Source organism: Hetaerina americana, unplaced genomic scaffold (assembly GCF_022747635.1).
Source record: "Hetaerina americana unplaced genomic scaffold, ioHetAmer1.1.p SCAF_4, whole genome shotgun sequence".
Taxonomy (NCBI): Eukaryota; Metazoa; Arthropoda; class Insecta; order Odonata; family Calopterygidae; genus Hetaerina; species Hetaerina americana.
In genome coordinates this window covers 70,505,645-70,529,247 of record NW_027286985.1, presented here as the reverse complement: position 1 = coordinate 70,529,247, position 23,603 = coordinate 70,505,645, and the positions used below count along the sequence as shown (strand labels likewise).

Genomic DNA, 23,603 nt, shown 5'->3' with positions numbered 1-23,603 from the left:
TACTTACCCGGCGGAGTAAATATTGAGTCACCGGAGATGTTTGCTTTGCAGCAACCGGGGAGCTTAAGCGAGAGGAACACGCGTGTTCAAATATTAGCGAAGAGATCATTTTAGACGCGAAGGCGTGAATCTTATGGTTCGTTGATGGAAACTGTTTGGAGAGCGGTGGTTGGGGTGTTTACCCACTGGTCCCTTCGAGGGCAACCCCGGCACAGTATACATCCGTTCAGCCTCCAAAGTATTCAAATGTATAAAATAGATATCTAAAAGTGAACTTAACAAGGATCAGAACTGGAATTTTGTATTTTCTGCTCGATAGAAGAAGAAATACGGGAGAGCCAATACCAATGGCATGAAATAAAATTTTATTCAACCCTTTGATCATAATAGCATAAAAATGAGAACTTGAAATAGAAAATAATCTGATTTTTTCCGCCTGCATAGGAAATAGTAATCCCTTCAATCAAGAATTTTCAAGAAACCTGGGTTTTGCATGAGGAGTGCTCAGAGTGCAGTACTCCATTGACTGGACGGGACCTTAAGCCATAGTTCCTTTATTCATAGGAACAGGCCAATTCACCACTAAGTTTCTCTCTCCATTCGCATATCCCTAATACTAGTTACTCAAGTTCTTCCTCCTAATACTCATACCAAATTGGAGCAAATTATTTCACCAGGCGTGCAACTTCTACAAGCGTTCAATTTGTCATTTAGATCTTTCACTTTTATGGTTACCGTAAAATATCCACTGGCAGAAATGATTTCGTTAACATTTTACTCCTCTATTTCACGTATTTATTGCTCAGTTGAATCAGGAAATCTAGTTTACGAACCCTACGGTAAATATTCTCCGTAATAGCAGATATTTATATTCATGTTCAGTTGCTTAAATAATTCCAAATTCATTCAGTACTCATTAACAAACAGACCAAACTTTCCGAGAACTAAAATAATACCTCGTATCAGACCAGCTTTTATTTTTGTGATACTTTTATTGCCTCCCTTTGACTTCTTATTTCTCTCGCATATACAGGTAGTTCTGTTTATTCAGTGCGCTACTGGAATTGCGGCGCTCATTTTTCTTATGCTATCGTAGTAGGTACTATGGGTTTTTACAATTTCGGTGCATATAATTTAGAATAAATAGTTTTCTTCTTAATGGGCATGAGGTTATGTAAATTGATAGGCATGAACAATAGAATCAAAACTGCAAATCACATTCCGCGGAGCTTGTTATAATTTAATTTTATTATTTTGTTACAATTTTCCAATGTAAATCATACACAATTTCAAAAGCATCGGAATCATTCATCCATCATCTCCTCTTCTAAATGCAGTAAATCTGGTATTATGTTAACATCAAGAATTTTCACTTGCACATGACAAACAAATATCTTGTGAATCATTTCCTTAGTTAATATTGGTGTTGTCAAAAGGCTACTCACATATACATAGTGTATTTCAAGGATATATATATATATTAGAAGAGCTTTTCCTTAACCTAAACGTCAGCCAGAATCAGAATGGTTTTATCCAATTTCCCCATCGGCCAAAATGTTAAGCAATGATTTAGACTTTATAAGACACTTTTGTATTCGGACTTTAGGTTCGTTCCTTTCTTTCCGTTTTTAATTGGTTGGCATCGGTTTTGGCCAAAAAAATAGTCCCCAGCCGAAAATACTGACGTTTTCTGGTATTTTTTTACGACTCCGGACACCGAATGTAGAAAAATATTGCGTCTTAAAACTTTGCGAACTCACGTAAAAAGAAATAATAAATTACATCAAAATGTAAAAGCAATTCATCAGCTAAGTCTAACGCAAATCAATGGTGTACGTTCGCGTATCGCTCTTCATGTTTCTTTTCAACTCTTCCGATCCACCGTCTTCTTTTGTTTCATTTTCTTCTGCTGCCGCTCGGCGGATGAGAGCCACTTTAGTACTCGTCGCCCTCGTCCGCTTCGCCTTCCACCGAGTCCACGCCCACCTCTTCGTAGTCCTTCTCCAGGGCTGCAAGATCTTCGCGGGCCTCTGAGAATTCACCCTCCTCCATGCCCTCGCCCACGTACCAGTGGACGAAAGCTCTCTTGGCGTACATGAGGTCAAACTTGTGGTCAAGACGGGCCCACGCCTCGGCAATAGCTGTGGTGTTGCTCAACATGCAGACCGCCCTCTGGACCTTGGCGAGGTCGCCACCGGGGACGACGGTCGGGGGTTGGTAGTTGATGCCCACCTGTAGTCATAAAAGAATAGACGATCGTTAGCCTAAGCGTTCGCTATGGGAGCCATAAAAATTTGTTTAATACTATGGCTCTTAGGGTAACGTGAATAATCGATGTTTATCAGTGCCAAATTCATTATGCAAAGTCTGTTCTACAACGGGCCTTGAAGTCTTGAGTTCCAAGTTCAGATTTCAAGACGCGTTAATTTGTACCTGTGTGAATGTCTCGAAGAAGAATTCTTTACGGAAAATGGGTAGATCTTATCTATTGAGGCTAGATGATTCAGAGCAGTCCTGTTCAAGCCAATCAGCGTCAGCTAACTGCCTTACACAGGATATGCATCTTTCATGAGACAAGCTACAGGATTTGAGAATAGGGAATAACGACCAATTGAAGAACGGTTTTTAATATTGCGAAACATCAGAGTGACAGATCGTACCTACTACTTCAGATTAACACTGAAAACATCTACACAATCTATCGTATGCTGAAGTAATTTATGTTAATTTGACCGTCTAAAATTTTTAGTAAAAAAATACGAATAAATATTTAACTACATATATCTCTTTCCACTAAAGTTCATAACCAAAAAATCCCTGGCTTACATACAGATGTATTAATTCCTAATTTGCTGATGAGGATCGAATGCAGCCGAACTAAAGTCGATACTGTGGTAAAAGTTGATTCAGACCCGGAAATCATTATACAAACCTCAGGCCTGAAAAGTGGCAATAACAAAATGAGTCAACCGTACCTTGAAACCAGTGGGACACCAGTCGACAAACTGGATGGTCCTCTTGGTCTTGATGGTCGCGATGGCGGCGTTGACGTCCTTTGGAACAACGTCCCCTCTGTAGAGCATGCAGCAAGCCATGTACTTCCCGTGGCGCGGGTCGCATTTGACCATCTGGTTGGCGGGCTCGAAGCAGGCGTTGGTGATCTCCGCCACAGTCAACTGCTCGTGGTAGGCCTTCTCGGCCGATATGACGGGGGCGTAGGTGGCCAGCGGGAAGTGGATCCTGGGGTACGGCACGAGGTTGGTCTGGAACTCGGTCAGGTCGACGTTGAGGGCACCGTCGAAGCGGAGGGACGCGGTGATCGAGGACACGATCTGACCAATGAGCCTGTTCAGGTTGGTGTACGTTGGGCGCTCGATGTCCAGGTTGCGTCGGCAGATGTCATAGATGGCCTCGTTGTCCACCATGAACGCGCAGTCGGAATGTTCAAGTGTTGTATGCGTGGTCAGAATGGAGTTGTAAGGCTCGACCACGGCAGTGGATACCTGAGATATCCCAAAGAGAGGATACTGATTACACGAGTTCGCTAACACCGTCAGATACATACGTGCTTATACATTTCTGTTCGTCCACTAGGCCTTTCAGAAAAGGTTTCCTTTGTGCTATCTAGCTTTAGGTGCGCTTGATGGAATTGATTGATTAAGAATGAAACACATTACAATATTCAAATTTTCTTTTTGCTGTAAGGCTTGACCGGTCTCAACTGCATTCCATATGTAGTTTATTACTTTATGCAATTTGTTTAGTTTCTACTTTTATACAATTTGTTTAGTTTCTACTAGTATACAATTTGTTGTGCAGCAACGTTTCATTACGCATGCGTTTAAAATGAAATGTCGGAAATGTTGGGCAATTACGAGAAGTGAGATAAAACTGAATACTTGTCTTATGAATAGTGCTACATGAAGGAGTTAAATAAGGTTTGGGCCATACAAGATATCGGTCGAGCAATTAAAAAAAATGAATTTTTCGGCAAAATAAAACGTGTCTTCCTTGGGACGGTCTTCAGTATCAGGTATTTCTACTCGGAGATAACCACATAGGCTGGATTGCTTATTTGTGCAAAGCATGCAATTTGGGTTTAGAACAACAGTGCTGTCAATCGAGTGAACCAACTTAATGTACAATTTAACATATATATATATATATATATATATATATATATATATATATATATTTGATAGTGAGGAAAACTATTTTAACATGATATAAAATTAGATGAGATGCACGAATACGAAGGATCAGTTGATTAGTCACAAGTTTTAATCGTGATGAAGAAATTCCACCTGTTTGATAGTAATACAAGCGAGTAAATCTAGTTGAAATGCAGCAAGCAAAAAATAATAAACTGAAACTTTTAGAAAAGCACAGGATACTCGCGATATCGAGAAAATATTGAAACCTGTCAGATAATAGTCGATTGGATCATCCGAATATAGTATCGGTGAGAGCTTCCTGAAATGATAACCAGAATTCAACGCCGTGAATCCCTTGCGAAATTGGTTACGTAATGAAAGCCAGTCAAAAATGCCAATGTAAACTTTCTCGATAGCGACATTAATTTTTCATTAGGTTTTTGGGAAATGAACTGTTATTTGATGAGCACTTCATGAAAAAATTATCATTTATTTTTATAGCCCGTGATCGATTTCTTCAGGGTTTGAAAGCGTGAGTTTTTTATTCAAACGCCTCCTGTCGCACATGGCGCGATCTTTCCCTTCGGACGAGAGGCTTTCATTTGAGAAAGAAGAGGTGCAGAAGCGGTAACCAACCATAGAGGGCATGCAGCATTTTCGTTCCACTCGTCCACGTGGGCGCAGGGGAAAAAGGATTGTTTTACATGCGCTCCAGAGCGATGGCACGCCCTCGAGAGAAGAGGAGCTCTCTCACCTGGGGGGCAGGGTAGATGGAGAACTCCAACTTGCTCTTTTTGCCGTAGTCGACGGAGAGGCGCTCCATGAGCAGGGAGGTGAACCCGGAGCCGGTGCCGCCCCCGAAGGAATGGAAGATGAGAAAGCCCTGGAGGCCGGTGCATTGGTCCGAAAGTTTCCGGATTCGGTCGAGGACCAAGTCCACTATTTCCTTACCGATGGTGTAGTGACCGCGGGCGTAGTTATTGGCCGCGTCTTCCTTCCCCGTGATCAACTGCTCGGGATGGAAAAGCTGGCGGTACGTTCCCGTGCGGACCTCGTCTGTAGGAATGAGTAACAAGAAAAATGAATTTTAAGACCGTGAAGTTTTTCCTCCCGGCGAAAAATGTAATGGATGCATGATCGTAAAATTGTCTTGGAGTGCTTGAAATATCATGTCCCACAAAAACAAGCTCTTTTTGTGAATGCTGCTCCTGGCTGTACTTGAGAGAATGTCAAACTCATCGATTAATACAATGAGAAAGCATGGTTAACCATGGCCGATGCACTAGGCCGATGTGCGGTCGTATGTATATCAAAGGTGTATTGCTTGAACCTATTTAATCACTACGTAGTATTCCATTATTTTAATGAAAATGAATAAGTGTATAATATTTTGAAAAAAATAGATAGTTTAATATTCTATGTATTTTTCCCACCCTGAAAAATGTGCCGAGGGCCGACTGAAATACGGCCCTCTGAAAGGCCAGGGAAACCTGTGAGCCTATCACGAGGGGTTATTGGGATCACTTACCGACGACAGTGGGCTCCAAGTCCACGAAGACGGCCCTCGGCACGTGCTTGCCGGCCCCCGTCTCACTGAAGAAGGTGTTGAAGGAATCGTCGCCGCCTCCGATGGTCTTGTCAGATGGCATCTGCCCGTCCGGCTGGATCCCATGCTCCAGGCAGTAAAGTTCCCAGCATGCATTGCCGATCTGCACGCCGGCCTGGCCAATGTGTATGGAGATGCACTCACGCTGTCGAAAGAAAAAAAATCAGAGAAGGGAATCAGTCAACCCCGTTGAAAGATGACTTCAGAGAGGGTGAGGATGTTAGGCTTTGTAGGTCGTAAAAACTCACCGAAATTCCGATGGAATTTACCTTTGCGAATGCCTCCAGATACTTAATTTTTTATACATTTCGGTTGAAATTATGATTCAGGTAGAGATAATCAATGATGTATTTGTAAGAGAGTTGGGGTTTTAAATTATCTCATGAACGCCTATTGATTCATTTAATTAGCATAAATAAACCAATAGCTTGAAAGAAATTGTTGGGTGTAGCACTAATTGTCTTCTCCTAGGATAGTGCCGTTTCTGTCCGGTTTTATCAGGAGCATAGTGAAACACTTTCGCAAAATACACATAAAAGAAAGTGCGACACCACGTCACGCGAGCAAAGTTGATGATACGGGAATCCAAACAGTATGAGTAGTGCTAGCTAAAAGCAAACTTAATGGGACGGGAACGACTGTGGATTAAGGGCTTTCGACGAGTGAAGGCTCAATGGTGAAATCTCATTTTGAAAGGTTTAAGTATGAGGTAAGATTGTAAAACCCAAACGTTTTAGATGGTACAATTTTATGGATTAAGATTAATTATTATCACTTCCGGACTTTGTTCTTTAATTTAATTGGAATCATAAATGCAAATATTTTTACAATATTTGCTCACAATAGAGAAAATTTCTTTCATGTCACACTCGAAATTAGAAATCACAATCTCTTTCCCGTGGATTCTATCTTAAATGTTACTCGTATTTAAGTCAGTACAACCTGTCTAATCCTGAACCTAAATCGGAAGAAAGTCCCTCTGGGATAAAAATATGAAAATCGTGATATATCGTGAACGATTCATTCTAAGTTTAGCCCCTCCGAAATTTGGAGGTCAATATGCACTCAGGGTATAATTTATTTTATCCTCGAATTAGTTGCATTCGAATCTGGTAAAAGTAAATAAATGAAATTTTAGATAAACTTCCTCCAGCTAGTCTGTTTCGAAACAGTTGTTTATTTTTTCAAGACCAACTGCAATTGTTAACTCCTTTCATAAGTTACTTTTATGCCTGCTCTTTAAAGTTCATTATTATTACTATTTAGTCTACCGTTTAAGGTAGGTTTTGGATTTACACAGACTGAAAAGCGATACACTTCTTTACTTTTCCTAAAAAAAAACAAAACTTGACACCCGACAATATAACAAAGCCTTATCCACCATCGCATACTTTCTTCCTCCCCTAATTCTATCATTTATGCTTATTCTTTACCTACCCCTTTCTCGCTTGCCTAATGCTCTTCTCCCCTCTATCACGATATTCAACATCCCATCGCCATTCATAACGCTCATCATTTTATCTCCTTTCAATTCCTCCCAACAATCCCCTCTCCTCCCTCACCATACCTAGCACTTCTTCGTTCGTTTTCGTTTCAGTCCATTTCGCTTCTCCCATCCTTCTCCACACCCACATTTGAAAAGTCTTCAATCTAGGCTTATAATCTTGCTCAACGATCATGTTTCCGTGCCGAACAAAACCATGCTTCATGTAAGAGTTTTAGTAACTCTTTTTTTTAACATCCTTACTCAACATCCCTCTCATCAATTCCTTTCTTTTTGAGAAAGATTCTTTGCCTAACGCTACTCTTCTTCTTATTCCCCCACTAATTGGGCCATTTCGGTCCAAAACACTCCCAAGAAAGTTTAACTGTTTCACCTGATCCAGTTTTTGAACTTCCATTTTAAAATTTAACTTAGCCTTCATCTTTATCATAAAACTCGTAATCTTTGTTTTTTTATATTTATTCTCATCCCACACTTAACTTTTTCATCCACAAACCTAACTGATTTTATGAATTAAAGTTTTAAAGGCGATTTACGTGATTAAAATTACTTAATTTTTTATGCTAATTATGTACATTGCTTCCTTCTGTTTAGGATGGGCAACCTTCACGCGTGGTAAACATATGTGGTTCCCTGCAAACTTGCCTTTCGTAGGTTTTGCGTATTGCCATTGCTGCTGAATTTTATGGTTTTAGGCTCTACTTTGTGACAATTCATGATCAATAATAGTTAAACTTGGAACCTTTTCATAAAATTCGATTACACTACTCAGGCATCATCATACATTATGCAGACATCATCAGGCATTAATGATTTCGCCTATGCTCCGAAACCGGTAGTAGTGAAATTAAGTTTTGCAAAAAAGTACTCAATTTAATTATTAAGTGAGTATTGTTGCTATCTATGCGCTCCGAACATTAAACCTCCAAGACATTTGGCAAGACCCAGCCGGACGTAGTCACTGCGATAGACGTTGCGAAAGTTAACGGGAACTGGATCCGGAGAGTTCGTTCGTTCCGTCCATCGAGCTCTTTCTCCGTTGTTCTCTCGATCACGCTTCACGTATCCGCCAGGAATCCACAGTGCCGCCGGCAGATCACGAGGAATCCAATACGGTCCCCGAGGTTTGTGAATCCAAACGCGGTGTGACACCTGCCACGTCCGTGCGACCCCACGGGGTCCTCGCGGGTGAGACGGTGCGAGTGCTTTCTCCTCCCGGTCGCGGTTTCGCGGCGACGCCATCGAAGGGACGCCGGCGATGATGGAGTGAAGAAAATGGGATTTTAATTTCGCGTTACTCATCCATCCTCCTCCCCTCCTGTGTGAAAGTAGGCACCGCCGCTCGGAGCACCTTTTAAGGCCCTGACTCATCGCCGCGATCTCGCGTGCTTGAGGGCGGCGTCCCATGGCGTGATGAGGACTGTGATACGGACTCATTACCTACTGCTTCTTTCCCATCGAGGATAAAGAGGTTAGGTTGATACCGTGCGGCTGGTGAGATAAACCTGGATCTCGTAAAAGCGTGAAAACAGCTGATACCACTGATAGGTCTTTCGGGCAAGGTGCCGAATGATTTAACGTATCTCCCTTTCCCATGTTCCTCTCGTGAATATTTCTGTTTGAGAACTTCGACCTTAAATTGAGCTGAAAAATACGGAGATAGTGATTCTCATGAGTTCGCTCAACTCTTGCCATAAAACACGAAGAATGATTTACCTGGAATTTAGGTCGGTGCGAATAATGATTAAGAGTCGTCTTTTCATAATCAAACGTCATTTTAAGTACATCATTTCTGTCCATCTCTCCCCATCGGTATCCATAGATAGCATGTGCAATAGAAGTTATTCGGTGAGGTGATTTTTTGCACCTGCGTCAAATTTCAGTTGCGACAAAGTGAATCACTTGTGAGAACATTTTAGAGGGCCACGCACGAAGGATTTATGGTGTTTGTACCTTGAAGCTGTTTTCAATTACTAAAAACTCCTTTGTTTACACCAATCGGAAGTGGCTTTTTAAGTGCATCACAACGAGTTATATTGAAGGAAATCCCGTGCTGTCAATTTTAATATTTTTCTAATTGCTCGGCAACAGTAACAGTTTTAAAAAAATACATCAGTTATTTTCTTTAATCAAATTTATTAAGTGCGTTAATTTTATTATGTATATTAATGTAGTTCCTTAAATTCTATTTAATTGTGTTTATTTAATTGATAGATCCTAAATGAAACGAAGTTTTGATCATCAGTTCTAAAGTTCGGTAATTAGGCAATATTGTTGCGACTTTGAAACTTAAATAATTAACATTATGAACTGTCAACATCAACCATAGAAATTTCATCCCTTTTGCCAGTTCTGTTTTAAATATATCACAGTTACATTATATAAATAATTAGGTCTTAGAAAATTTATCTGAAGAAACAAGTCTATGACGTCGCTTATAATATACGAGGAGTAATTGATTGAGGACGATGAAATTATTCGAATTGGAATTAGTCCCTAAGCAATGACGTTTGAATAATTAGTTCGAAAATATATTATGAGTTACAATAGGTACCGACGGTGATTTTTATTTCGGATTGGAGAATCACGGCTTACATAATCGGCAAGGGAAAATCTTCTGAGTTGTTGAGCGCATGTAGATAAAGTATGACCGCCGGTATTGATTTTTTTCTGGTACCTAGCGGGGCGTGAGTTTGGAAGGAGCGGAGAGGAGGAGGTTGTTTGGTGGAGGGAGAGAGGAGGCGGGGATTATGCCAAGTCATTCAAGTATGCATTTTGGTAGCCGCGAGGGTGGAGGGCGTTTCATTACTATTTCATTTCGAAGCGGGGTGATTCACCCCTCCGACGATGATTGCGGGGTGTGGAGCCTAAGCGAAGGCGGCGCCGGGTCGTCTTCGGACCACGTTTAAGAGGCGGAAGACGGCTCTGTATTCGGGGAGAGCACGCGGGAAGGGGGAGGGGAGGAAACACGCACGCGGACATACACTCTCTCATAGCGCCTTTCCGCATCGATTAATTGCTCGAAATTTAGTTTCTCTCTCGGGGGGGTTGAAAAAGATCGGTGGCGGGAGATAGCGAGGGTGAAATTAATGGTTTGACGAAGAGAGTGGAATAGAAATATAAGCGGGGTGAAGGAGAGAGGAGGAAACGGGACGCCCACCCCGAAACTCTTCAAGAAAGAGATTAATAAAGGCAAAGAGAAAGCTATTCCGTGCACGCACATTCATTCACCCCTGAGTCCTATCCTATCCTCTTCTTCCTCCACCTCCACATCTTCACTTCATCTTATCTTTTCCCATTTCCTCTTCACTTCGAGCCCGTGAGCCGGGGGCTTAGGGATAACCCCATTTACCTCCTCCTCCTCCTTCCCCACCTCACTCACTCGGTCTCACATCCTCCCTTATCTCAGCTCGTTATACTCCTCTCTCACAATTCTCCTTTTCTTTGGAGCCCTTAAAAATCCTCTCCGAATCCAATCTTACATCCCTCGGCACAAATAGTACGCCTCCACCGCTCCTATCACCCGCTTCCGCCGGCGGGCGCGTACGGCCGTAAACACGCGAAACGCATTCCGTCCCTTCCCGAAGTCCACAGTCGTGGCGTGTGCAGGCGTGTATTACCCGGACGCCGCCGCCACCTCTCCTCCTCCACTTCCCTTCTTCCCCTCCCTCCAACACACACACAAACCCGCCCCTTCTCTTTATTAACACTTCGGAAGGAAATAAAGACCGAGTTTCGTGCAAACGACCTTGGGATCTTTCGTTGGGGGTGAGATGAGGAAGAGGCATTCGGGGGCAACAAACTACCCCACACATACCCTCCCCCGCGGAAGAAGTCTGCAGCCCTATGTCCAGGAAGTATGTATCGTAGTCTGACAGAGAGGGGTTTCGGGTGGAAGGCACCCATCGGAAATATTGCTTCATATTTCTCCCAAGGAAGGTGGAGACGAGAAATGAAACGGCCAAGATGACGAAAATACAGCTGGGGAATCAATTTCCCCTTATTTGCATATTGGTGGGTGAGGCCAATTATCAAATTTTATATCTTAACGCTTTGTTTATTATGTTACCGCAACATACTGGAAGAAAAGGAAAGATTATGAATTCCATGAAGCGACATCTTTTCCAGCTGTTTTCGTCGGATAGAAAAGACCATCCTGATGATCTCCTAGTGGATCTAAGGTCGTTGATATGTTGAGGAGATCTCCTAGATCTTTCATGAAATCATTATGATTTTCGTTTAGTTACAAACGAACTTTTTTTTAAGCTGAATGATTCATATTGGTTATTTTTAAAGCATCTGGGAAAGCGAGGTAGAGGGAGACAAAGACATTTGAAAGGAAGTTTTCCAGAGCTGAAGATTGAGTTATTATAAAATATAAATTGGATTTTAGGGATATTTTATGCCTGGTTAGTTAGGTCTTTCGAGTGCAGTACTGTGTAGTTTAAGTATCCATTAAATACCTACTCTACATAAAGGCAAACTACTTCTATGAATAACTCCGGGAGAGCAACTCTTCTTTGCTTTGTTACTAATTTTAAATTACTTCGGTTCTTTTTTTATTTTAACTCGTTTATTCCATCCAAGTTCTTGTCTGAGTAGTGCCATTGCCGTCAGCCGTATGTTCACACGTGCAGAAGTGCAAATAATACGAAACATACACGCTGCTGAAAATTTTTCTCCGCACTGGAAGTTTTATTTAATGATTTGCGGATGGTTTTAGCCATTCCGATAATGGAACTATTGCGTAAATGACTCAAGAGTCAACATTTTGCACAAGTACCGATGTTTGGCCTCAATTACCCTTATTTTCTTCCGCTAATTACCATAGTGCGCCTACCACATTGGTAATTGATTCCAAATAGATAGATTCACGATCCGATGTACATAGTATTTTCGCAAGTTCGGGACTATTCGCATACATTAGGGGACTCTTTGAATTTTAACCACCTGCCGTTGGACCCCAAACGAAGAGTTTCCATACCAATGAGGCTTTTCTCCTTCCCCATCTTCCCAAAACTCCACCGGAAACTTCCTGTCTCGCCGAGGTTTGACCCCCAGAGAGACCCTGCCGCTCCCACCCATCTCCCCTTTCAACGGCACCTGGGGAAGCCTAGCACACGCACGCCCATGGCGACCGACCTCCTTCACCTTAACTTCAATCCCTCTTAAAAAGAGTCCCTCATGTCATGAACACCTAAGGCTCTGTCCAAGTGGGTTGATGTTCTGAAAGGTCAAGGGGTCAACCCCTTCCACAGGGTTGTTTTCATCGATTCCCCTTTATGTGGAGGAGACGAGGTGGGCGTCAAACACATGCTTTAAACCCTTACTGCTCCCCCCACCCCACATCCTGTTGCCATGGAGAGGCCCCTTGGCTTTACACAACAGCGCCCCGATTGATCGTTGAACACCAGGGGGGGGGGGATTTTTGCAAGATTTTGTCAGTGACAGTGAGGTGTGCTCGCATAATCGTAACCAGTCAGGGCGATAATGTGCTGAAAAAAGAAAATTGAAATTGCAGCATTTCTCAGCACTGGTTCCTATTGAAACACCATATGCGATTACTGATTTTATATTCATTACTCGAAGGGCAGCGTGACGATGACTCGAGCGGGTGTAAACTCTTCGGGACGTAGAGGCACATTTTTACAGGGCATGTAAACTATTTCATTATTTATTTTCAAATATGGAGTTTCTTGATTTGATGCATTAACTTCCACTTGAAAATTAATTTTTATCGGAAATATTTCATTTTTTATAAATTTTCTTGGTGGGCAGTCGTCAACTGCACCTCCTTTAGAGTTTTGTCACTTGGATAATAGTACAGCAATTATTCCGCTGTACCATTGCTCTCTGTTCAAATATTTTCCCGTAAGTATTGATGTTGACCCTCGATTCATTGAAAACTCCCCGTTCCAATCGTCTTATTTTTTCTGAAAGGAGTAAGGGGATGCATTTCTTACCGCAAAAGCTCCTTCCTGGAGCTCACCGCCACTTACTACCAAATACGTACTAGAAGGAGGTTCATTCGTCATTATCTTTCTCGGGGAAAATGAGTTTGATGGGAAAGCAGCCTTCAGGAATGCGCACTTTCAGATGACCATTAATCATATGTGTAGGACGTCGACGGAGTGGCGATTGCGAAAGACGTTTCCGTCACAATTTACTCTCCGGGTCATGCAAAGTTATCCATTCGCGATGCGAAACCCCTTCGTGATACCAGCCTATCCTAGTGAAATTGCTTTTGAATTTTTTTACTGTACCATAAGTCAAATTAGATTGCAGTGACGGCAGGAAAAAAGCTAGAATTCGTATCAATGCTTTCTTACGCAAGGAATAAGGGAGTCGTCGTAGTAAAAGCAATCTTAAAGTGTTACTTTGTTACTTAATAAGTTCCAAACACTTGCTCTTGTGTGAAAAACGATATTTAGAAGATTTCGCACAAATTGTTTTCATGAACTCATTCCTTTTTTCGCAAAGTACGCAGAAAAACAAAAAATATTTTATAAAAAATGGATTTTATGTGGTTGCGTATATTGTAATATTTCAGAATCCTCCACAGTTAAATGCGATGCTCTGTCGTACTCCTGGGTTATTTCGTTTTAGATGAAATGTTAAACTCAATTTTCTGGCAATATAAAGAATTGGTGATGGATGTACAGGAAATGGAAAGTTGCCGCGGTACCTTCCCAGAAGATAGCTTTCGTCCGAAATAAGAAATGATGCATTAATCTTGTAACAAGATTTTCTCTGCTCTTTGGCCATCTTCGTAAGCAGGATGACTCGGTGCATCGAGTCAGAGATATAACTGCTATAATAGGAAATACTAAGAGCCTTTTCACACGATTTTCCTCCCCCTTCTTTCCTCCCATCATGCATGAGTCACCAACGAAGTTATTTTCTCTAATAGAAGGCTATAAACGGGTGTCTGTGGCGGAAAGTTACCTTTTATGTAACTTACGCAATACAACCGGAGGCATTCATATTGAATAAGCTTAATTTAAAATAGTTGACGTTGGCCAAAGAAGCTTGCCCTGATATCATCTGAATTACAGCGCATGTTTTTCCCTATCTTTTGTGGCCTAACCAATTAACGGAATCCTGAAAAAATGATAATATAAACATGTTATTATTAGATGTCGTCATTAAATGAATCTGATTAAATCATGAGTATTGTAGTTTTTCCTTGATATCACTCGATATATTCATTATTTTTAGTCAAAGCAAATAACTAATTATATGGTATCAAACCATAATTATCTACAAAAGTAGTTCATTTACTCGTTACTTTAACATGTCTTCCTGGAAACGAAAATTAATATTAGCATTTATATCGGGAAAGGTGGATATAATCAATACAACTGAATTACATGTTTATTATGCCTGTATTATCCGAAGTGGCTTATTAGTGAAAGCGAGTGGCTTATTTATCGACGGTAAAATAACGCGTGCACTCGGAAAATTGAATGAAATATTTTCACTCTGAATAATCGGTATCTGAAAATCCTATCGTATGGCCAATAAGTTTTTAATTTGACTGCATTTATTGTTATCAATCAACATAGCAAGACCTAGCAACGATTTGTCTTTTTTTAGAAAAAATGTTTTGATAAAGACATTATTCGTTTTCGATTCCTCAATTGAAAAAAAAACATTCTCGTTTTCAGGACAGAATGAAAATTGTGAAGAGGTCCTTCTTGTTCTTTCTTCTCAATTTCGCGCGAATTAAAATTTGCTCGAAGTTATTGAGAGCCAACAGAGAGCAAGAAATATGGAAAAAAAATGCTTGCGGATGGATAATTTAGGGTTCCATGCGCGCTTTTAATCGGCGTTGTCATTTTGGGGTGGGACAGCATGACGGAAAAATAATGCAGTCACGAAGGTGAAGGGAAAAGCCGAGAAGTTGAATGAAATAAGAATAAGCGGCGCCGAAATGAGTATATTTTAGTGCCGTGGGGACCCGTGTGCTTTGCGTTCAAAAGAGAAAAAAATTGGTAAGAAAGAAATTGTTTTGGGGCGGTTGCTTCCGCTTTTATTACCACCCATCCGTCGCTCACGGGCACGCTGTGGTTGGTACGGAGGAGGGTCGGAAAGCGTGGGGTAGGTAGTCGATTTATGCCGCAAATCCCGGAAAATTACCCTCCTCCGCGTCTCTTCGTTATTGCTCGAAGCTTCGTCATCAAGTATGGAGCATGTGTATCGAATGCGGAAGTGCACGTTTTGGGGAAAATTTGCTAACTTTTTTTTTGTTTCTGCCTTTATTTAGTCTGGAAGGCGAATGTTAAATTATTTCCGGACGGCACGTGGCTCGCGCGCGCTCCGAAAGGGATACAGGCTGGTCGCCGTCGAGTGGCGCTAGGGTGAAGGCGGGTGGAATTGTCGGCGGTGATGGGGGTGTGTGTTGAGCGCTGGTCTCATTTGGTGCGTCATGCACGCGTAGTATGTGCGTGCACGGAGGAGTGCATGAACGTCGCCCGGTTTCATTTAGCGCCTGCTCGCTCGTGTCCCCAAAAGGGGGGGGGGGAGTCCAGACGCGTGAACGGGGAAGACGCGTTGTCCGTCACCCGATCGTCGGCACTCGTAAAAAATGGTTGGTGGGACATCTTTTTTTCCTTCCCATACGCTTTCGGTTTGTCTGGTACCATTCTTTACCCTTTACTAGGATTCCCAATTTTTGCAGAATTTTCACACCCGTTCCCTCCTTGCGTGTTGTTTTCTTGCAGTTTTTCATCATGAAACTCATCAAACTATTCTGTTGCTTTTTTTGAGTATCCTCACTCTCTTCCCCAATGCGTATCCACCTCTCTCACGCTTTGGTGTGCAGATTTAATTTAGATAGGAGCAAGAAATTATGGCCAAGGAAATTCGATGTTGTCATTAGCTGTCTCATTTTGTAAAGTGACTGACTGTTCAGCGACACATCTGGCAGAGGTATTTAGGGCCCTCAAAGTGCTCTCCATGTGACTATGAATAAGGAATTGTTAAAACCACAATTCTAAACTTCCTATCATTCAGGAAATGAGTTTGGTATGTATTTGCGGTATAGTATGAACTCATTGAACTGTTCTTGAAATGACAGGCATTAGAGGAACCATCGGTGGCAAGCAGTGTAACTCCGTCGCCTATTATTCCTAAGGTCGAGAATCCATACCCATCTACATAGGTGCCCACGGCTTGAAAGTTTGAAAATGTTCCCGTTGTCACGCCTTGTTAAATAATTCGATATGAACGCCAAGTCAGCTCTTCTCGGATTGTTGAATAAAAATTACAATTATTGCTTTCACAAAGATAATGGAATTGATGAAAGGGACGTTTAGTAAGGATGTTAACAAAGGCTTGTCAAAACTTTGATATGGAGCGTAGTTATGTACAGCGCGGAAACATAGTCACTGAAGCAGGATGAAAGACGTAGATTGAAGGCTTTTGAACTGTGGGTGTGCAGGGGGATGGAGAAGTTGAAATGGACCGAAAGGAAAACAAATGAGGAATTGCTAGGTATGGTAAAAGGGGAAGGGGGGTTGTTGGGAGAAATCATAAGGAGGCAGGAAAAATGGATGAATGGCGTATTGATCGGCAGTGGGATGCTGAAAACTGTAATGGAGGGGAGAATGTTAGGCAAACGAGGAAAGGGCGGGAATAGGATAAGGATGTTGGATTGTATGACGGGAGGAAGGAAGTACACAGAGATAAAGAGGGACTTATTGTAGAGTAGAATGCTGCATTGTGTTTTGTTTGGAGATATTTTCATTAGTTGTGTTCATCCAAAACCTACCTTAACCGGTAGACTACCTGATAAAAATTTAATGGCATAGCACACCAACTGAGCTTGGTGTTATCTCATGTTTCCATATTATGAACATATCCAACATAGGGCATCAGCTGACTTCATTTAAATATCTCAAAAACCGCGCACTTTTAGAATGACCATTAATTGCCTTCCGTTCGACCGTGCCGTCATATATGAACTTTTTCTCGAAATGCCAAATACATTCGCACCCATATATGTTTATATCTGTATGTGTATGTGTGTTTATGCATGTATATATATACAAAATATATGTATATATACACATATAAACAATATATGTATATATGTAAATTTTATATGTATATATATATATATATATATATATATATATATATATATATATATATATATATCTCGATGATATAGAAACACTCACACGAGATGATATAGAAATGATATAGAAACACACACTAATATTGGGACGACACAATAGAACACAAATAAGATGGTAACACTTAAATCACATTGACAGTCACACTGACACTCACATTGTAGATTGTTTAAGCTTTTGGCCATCTCCGAGGCCTTCTTCTAGTAACCAGAACCGAAAAGTAACCGGAACTGAAAAACTCTCCAGAAAATTTTCAGTCTTACTTGAAGAAGACCGGAATCTTAAACAATCTGCAATGTGAGTGCCCTTTTAAGTGTTACTATTTTATTTGTGCCCTATTGTGCCGTGCCGTCCAAATATGTATATATATATATATATATATATATATATATATATATATATATATATATATATATATGAGTACCTAATACACTCGCACGCATATATGTTTACACATGGCACATATATGCATACGAAACTGTAATTATCTAAATATGTATGCATATGTGTGTAACATCTCCAGGTCTCTCGTTATCTCTCTAATTATTTACCCTTTGATTTTATGCTCTCATTGCATCATTAATAATTCCTGCTCTCTCGTACCCATCGTCCATGCCGCATTCCCCTTTCCCGAGTATGTTCCTCAAGGGCATACTGGGCAAGGCCGCCGCGGAACTCATGTGGGATAATGGATGGAAAGGGGTCGAGGCTAAAGACTGAGATTGGGAGGAGAAAAGGGCTCGGGATTGGGTTAGGGGTCGGAAGTGGCGGGGTAGTAGGAAGTTGCGGCAGGAAGGGCTGGCGCATAAGGCAGGGGACTCTCGGGGTTCTCGGGGAATGTGTGAGCGGGGCGAGGGAGGGAGGAGGGAAATGCATATGGATCAGTTGACCCAAAACAGTTTGGCTCCACTTGTTCGCTATCCCAAGGCGCTAATCAATGCCGCAGCATTAGGGTGGGGGTATGAAAATGAGACAATGGCAAATAGTCGCCATCTTTTGTATCACAAGACATTTTGCTGTAGCAAATCTTAACATTAGTTCTAACGTAATATCTAGTACTACTTCGATTGAGACACACATGAATATTGAAACCGGACCAACCAGATCTGATAACCGAACCAATCGTCGGCTATTAGGCCAGCAATGATTTCACATGTGTATAAACCTTACTGGGTCAGGCTTCAATTCGTGACAGTTTTGTATACCCATATTTCCAATGAAAGAAAGACGTATTCTTTCGCAAAATTTTTATTCTGCGGAAATTTACGCTTCTCTTTCATTTTAAATGCAATCCGCATGCGTTTAGCTAATGTGCGAAATTTTTATAGCCTCAAAATTTTCACTCAGTAGAAATCATTCACCGTTACCGGGATTCGAACCCGGTTCCAACATTTCTTTGAATTAAACGATCTTGAATATATAATTCTGGAAATCTTGTATGCGTACGTAATGTGCCATTTTTACTGAAATGTTGTCATTGATTTCAATGTGAATATATTTTGTTTGATTTTAAATTTAAGCTAAGCGACAGCTTTACCCTAAATATTCTTCGTATATTACGGAATAAAGAGTAGAAGTTGGCGACTATAGATTGTCATTCCACATTCACAGCTTTTCAGATTTTAATCTAAATCATCTTGCTTCTTGAAAGGAAGAAAGGGCTATCCAGAAAACGTATTTTTAAATTAGTCCTCTGGATATTAGCCTAACGGCGAACGGTAATTATTACGCGATTAAAAAAGGGTTACAAAAAGACGTGACTTGACATTTCACTTTGAACTTCTAATCCGAAGCAACAGGCCTCATGGTTGCCTTACCAAATGGGAGTTGCGATCAATGGGCGAGGCTCTTCTCGAGAGCCCTTTACGGTGAAGATGACGGACAACGCCGCCAAAGAAATCAAAGGAAAATAAAAGGGTACTGAGTAACATTCCTCTATCAGAGACCAATTTAGAATTAATCTGCGTCCATTTGCACGCTAATCTTAAGCATTGGCACACGTATTCACTTAAACATGGCGAAACAAATATTTTTGACGAATCGCTCTAAAATATAAAATATTCTCTTCTAATCTCAAATGTGCCTTCTTTGAGAGTCGATATAATTAAGATGTTGAAAGCTCTAAAATTAAAATTATTATTTCCGCATTTGGGGACAGCATCAATTTCATAAAGAAGATAATCGGGTATCACTCTCTGAAAGGTTTCTGCGCTCATTCCGAAGGATTGAAATCTCGGAGAGAGAAACTCTTAGAAAGGAGCTCCTGACATTTTCTCTTATTCTGTCTTCAAAGTTTTTCATTTTCCAGCTTAATTTGTCAAAACCAGCATCCGACAACTTTGTTTAATCCCCTAAGAGTTTTTTCCTACCCCATTATAGCTGTTCTTCTTTCCGATTTTTCTCTCTGTTATAAATTTGTTGCTCAGGAGATATTTCCTGTGCTGCAATAGAGTGAGAATGAATTAACACGTTTAAACCAATAGGTCATATTTATTTATTAAATGGTCTTTTATCTTTCTTCATTATGTGAAATTTTTATTTACAAGACTTAAATCATAACTTTTTCAAACCGTTGAAATTACCAAAAAATATTCCGGAGGGCGAATCTTGAGGGGAGGGGGGATCGAAATTCGGCATATCCGCACCACTCGCGTGTGGGCTGAGTCGAATTTACGTACTTGGGTCAGTGATGGAACAAGCCGGCCCCTTTAATTTCGAATGCGGAGTAGACCGCAGTTATCCGACGAGGGAAATTGACTCCTGCAAAACAACTCCACACTGCGAGTATTTTTTCCATTCCCACTGCTACGGAAGAAATAACATGACGTGTTATAACATGAAGTGGTTTCCTAACATGGAATTGTCATCGTTGGTTTTTTTAGTATCTAATTTGTATGTACGCATTGATCATGAGACTGGAAGTTACACTGCGTTTCATCGATATTAACATTCTTACACAAATCTCTAGGGCAAATGCTGCAGGGGTTTGGAGCCATCGAGGAGGGAGGGAGACAAGGGGAAGGGAAACATGTCTGAGGAAGGAGAAAGACACCATATAGGAGGGAGGGTGGGTCACGGAAGCGAGGGGATGGGCACTGCAGGAGGGCACTTGCGGGCTGCCGGAGGCAGTGGAAAGGTGGAACGTTGAACAAATGAGCTGTAGGAATAAAACAACGAATATTTGAACATGGAACTATGGATGCATCAAATCACTTGAAGCTGTTTTATTATTCAACTTCCGTTTTTCGTCTCCAATGTCATTTGACCGAAATGATTGTTTTACTGCGCACATCCTGTACACTCTTCGCCTTACGGATCATTTGTCTATTTCGTAAGTAATGCATTTATTTTACTTTCCTTGTTCCCATAAGCCGAGAGAGAATTCATTCCAAGATGTGATTTCAAAGTATTTCAGGCGATGCATTCTCTTGGGTGAGATAGGTCGCCTCATAAGTAAAACTTCGGAATGCTTTAATGATATGAGTTGCCTGATGTCTGACTCCGCCACCCCATATATCATCCGCTCCCTAGGCCGAATGAACTTACCACTAATTCCAATAACCCCCCAGTTATTCCGAAAGACCTCGGATTCCTTATAGTATTGGTTAACTGTGCTACTCTTATTACTGAACGCTTGCTGACTGTAAAAGGAAAATGTAGTGAATGTAAAACAGAAATTTCTTTCCACGATAGATGAAAATCTAAATCAATACATCCAATAAATTCATGATGGACAGCTTATATTTTTTATCAATGAGTGCAAGCTATATCCACTCTTCTTTTAGCGTTTCCAACTTACAGGTCTGATGGGACGATAAATAATGGCGTACTCTGTCCAAATAAAAGTGTATTGATTGTAACAAATACGTGTAGTTGCATCCTTTTGAGCCATTCTGAGTATTCCTCCATGAAAAGTGATTTGTCGTTTGCTTTTTGTATAGTTAGCGTTTAAAAATCCAAGTAAATTTACGTCTTGTGCCGCAGATACGATTCTGGGATCGTTTTACGGAGGCGTGTGTGTGTATGCGTGTGGGTCTCGGACGAGATATATCCCTAGGGTACGGCGGCAGGGTGGAGAGGGAGGAGGAAAAGGTTTCAGGGAATGACCGCGTCCGCGTGATTACATTCGGAGAAAGGGAGGACCTTGCTCTGGGGGGTGGCGAATGGGAGGGGGCGGGGTTGGGGGAGGCTACTGAGCACACCCCCCTGCATTCACAAATGGATCGGGCGTGTTTTTGCCACGCGGGGATCCGGTAGGGAAAGAGAAAATGCAAATCAAAATTATTATCCTGAGAGTGGCTGCGTAGTGGCGGCAAAGATGGTATGAATTCTGCGAGCGAGAGAAATATACGATACATTTTCGGCAAACGAAGCATGCAAAAACAATCAAGTGATTAGTATTTAGATTCATCTCCGGCCTCGGACCAATCATGATAAATTAGGAACAAACATTTTAAGAAATAATAATTATCTTGATCACTCATCACTATGAATGAAAACTATATGAAATTTTCGGCGTTTATGAACAAACCATACTTTAATGTTTAAACATATTTAAGGTCAAGCACTAAGTAGCGCCCTATATTTATTTTATGTTTAATTAAATAGCGCCCATCAATAGCAAAATAGTGTATATGGGATAGATGTGATATTAAAATCTGTTAGATGGTTTGTAAAAATCCATTTGTTAAACACGAGGGAAGAATCAAAGTCTACGTTTCCACGTAAAGTCTTTGATTCTTTCCTCGTGATAACAAAATCATTGAAAAGAAAGGTAGTTATAATTAATGCTACGGGCGATCTCTTCGTTAGAATACAACATTTGAGAGAAATTGTACTTTGCTCATAAATTAAAACTTAAATATTTTCCTTTTTGAAAATTATCCATAGACATTATACTAATATTACGTTTTCAAAAAGAAATTATATGTCAGTTCATTATTAGGGTATATTCTGTGGATATTTATTTATTCCTGATTGAATTCCAGAACACGATATGTGTAAATTGAGTAAATTGTATCCGATCAGACTTTATTTTGATCGGACTACACGTATCCGGGACGGTGGACGGATAGTTGTACCGTGGTTCTACCGGTATTGTTAGAACGCCACTAAAATTTGAAGTTTTCAATAAAATTTTCCTGACTTGTTGAACAATCGTAATTTCTTTTCGATTAGGTCAAGATAAAGCAAAGATAAATCGACCAATTTAAATTCTATTAGAAACGTCCTAAGTGTTAGCATCAGAAATCGTCAAAGGTATTTCAGAATTGCGAGCAAAAAATGCCAAGGCGAGAGGAGAGGGAAGACCCCAAGGTGGCAGCAGAAGAAAAGGTTTTTCGTGGTCGTTTCAGGGCCCATTGAGATAAGAAGAGGGGGTGTTGAAGGGGAGTAAGAGAGATGATGTGTGAGCTGGAAAATGTCGACGGTGCGGGAGACGAGTTATGAACGCTTCCGTCCCTTCCACTCTAGAGAATGGTTCGGGATTCGGAGGAATGGATCTGGAGAAAAGAGAAATGAGGCGGCGTTAAAGGGCAGCGAGAGGTTTGTTTGAGAGAGGTGTTGTTTGTTCTTTCCTTTTGGTGCCCTTATTTTTACCTCCGGCGGGAGTTCCGGATTGAATTTTCAATCGATTGGCACTACCCACATGTCGATACGTTGCGAATACTCACATTTTCTGAAATTTCAATTCTCAGGCTACCCTTATCACCTTCTTTTCGTGGCAAGGGAGTCCTCTCCTCAGCAGCACTCCTTCAAGTTCAATCCCATCTGGTCACAATGTAGAAAAAGGTTTTTTGCCACATTAACTCATTTTCGCTTGATGCCTTTCAGTCTCGCTTCTCTGCGGTTTATTCGTGAATACCCGGAAAAAATCTAAGAACGTTTTTTTTTTATATATTTTCCTTCCCTTCGACTTGTGTTTTGCTTCATTTAGTGGTTTTGACGCCGTTATTGTGGAGTTTGCGGTGGAAGATGTTGGGAAAGACTCGGTAAATGATTTTTTTTAGTGTAAACAAAATAAGAATTTTGTTTCCTTAGTAAAAAAACGTTTGCCGAACTTGAAAATATTCGCTGCATATCTTAGGATGTGAAATACTTCTGTGTTCTTTATTAATTCGGATGCCATGGGAAATTGGAAGCGGAGTAGGAACGCAGAAAGACGTAGGCTCCAAAGGCGTTCGTGCATGGCGCCGTGGGGT

General features: G+C 41.0%; 1 protein-coding gene across 1 annotated transcript in view; it reads right to left on the bottom strand.

Annotated features, from left to right (window-relative positions):
• Window positions 1–1,214: 1,214 nt before the first annotated feature.
• The window catches only part of LOC139691925 (tubulin alpha chain, testis-specific), a 59,734-nt gene continuing 37,345 nt past the window's right edge, over window positions 1,215–23,603 (bottom strand). Inside the window, exons 2-5 of the mRNA XM_071589874.1 lie at window positions 5,683–5,905; window positions 4,909–5,210; window positions 2,976–3,503; window positions 1,215–2,232 (exon numbers count right to left, since the gene is read on the bottom strand). Of these exons, the coding sequence (XP_071445975.1) occupies window positions 1,936–2,232; window positions 2,976–3,503; window positions 4,909–5,210; window positions 5,683–5,905 (1,350 nt within the window). The 3' untranslated portion in view covers window positions 1,215–1,935. The remainder of the gene's footprint in view (window positions 2,233–2,975; window positions 3,504–4,908; window positions 5,211–5,682; window positions 5,906–23,603) is intronic.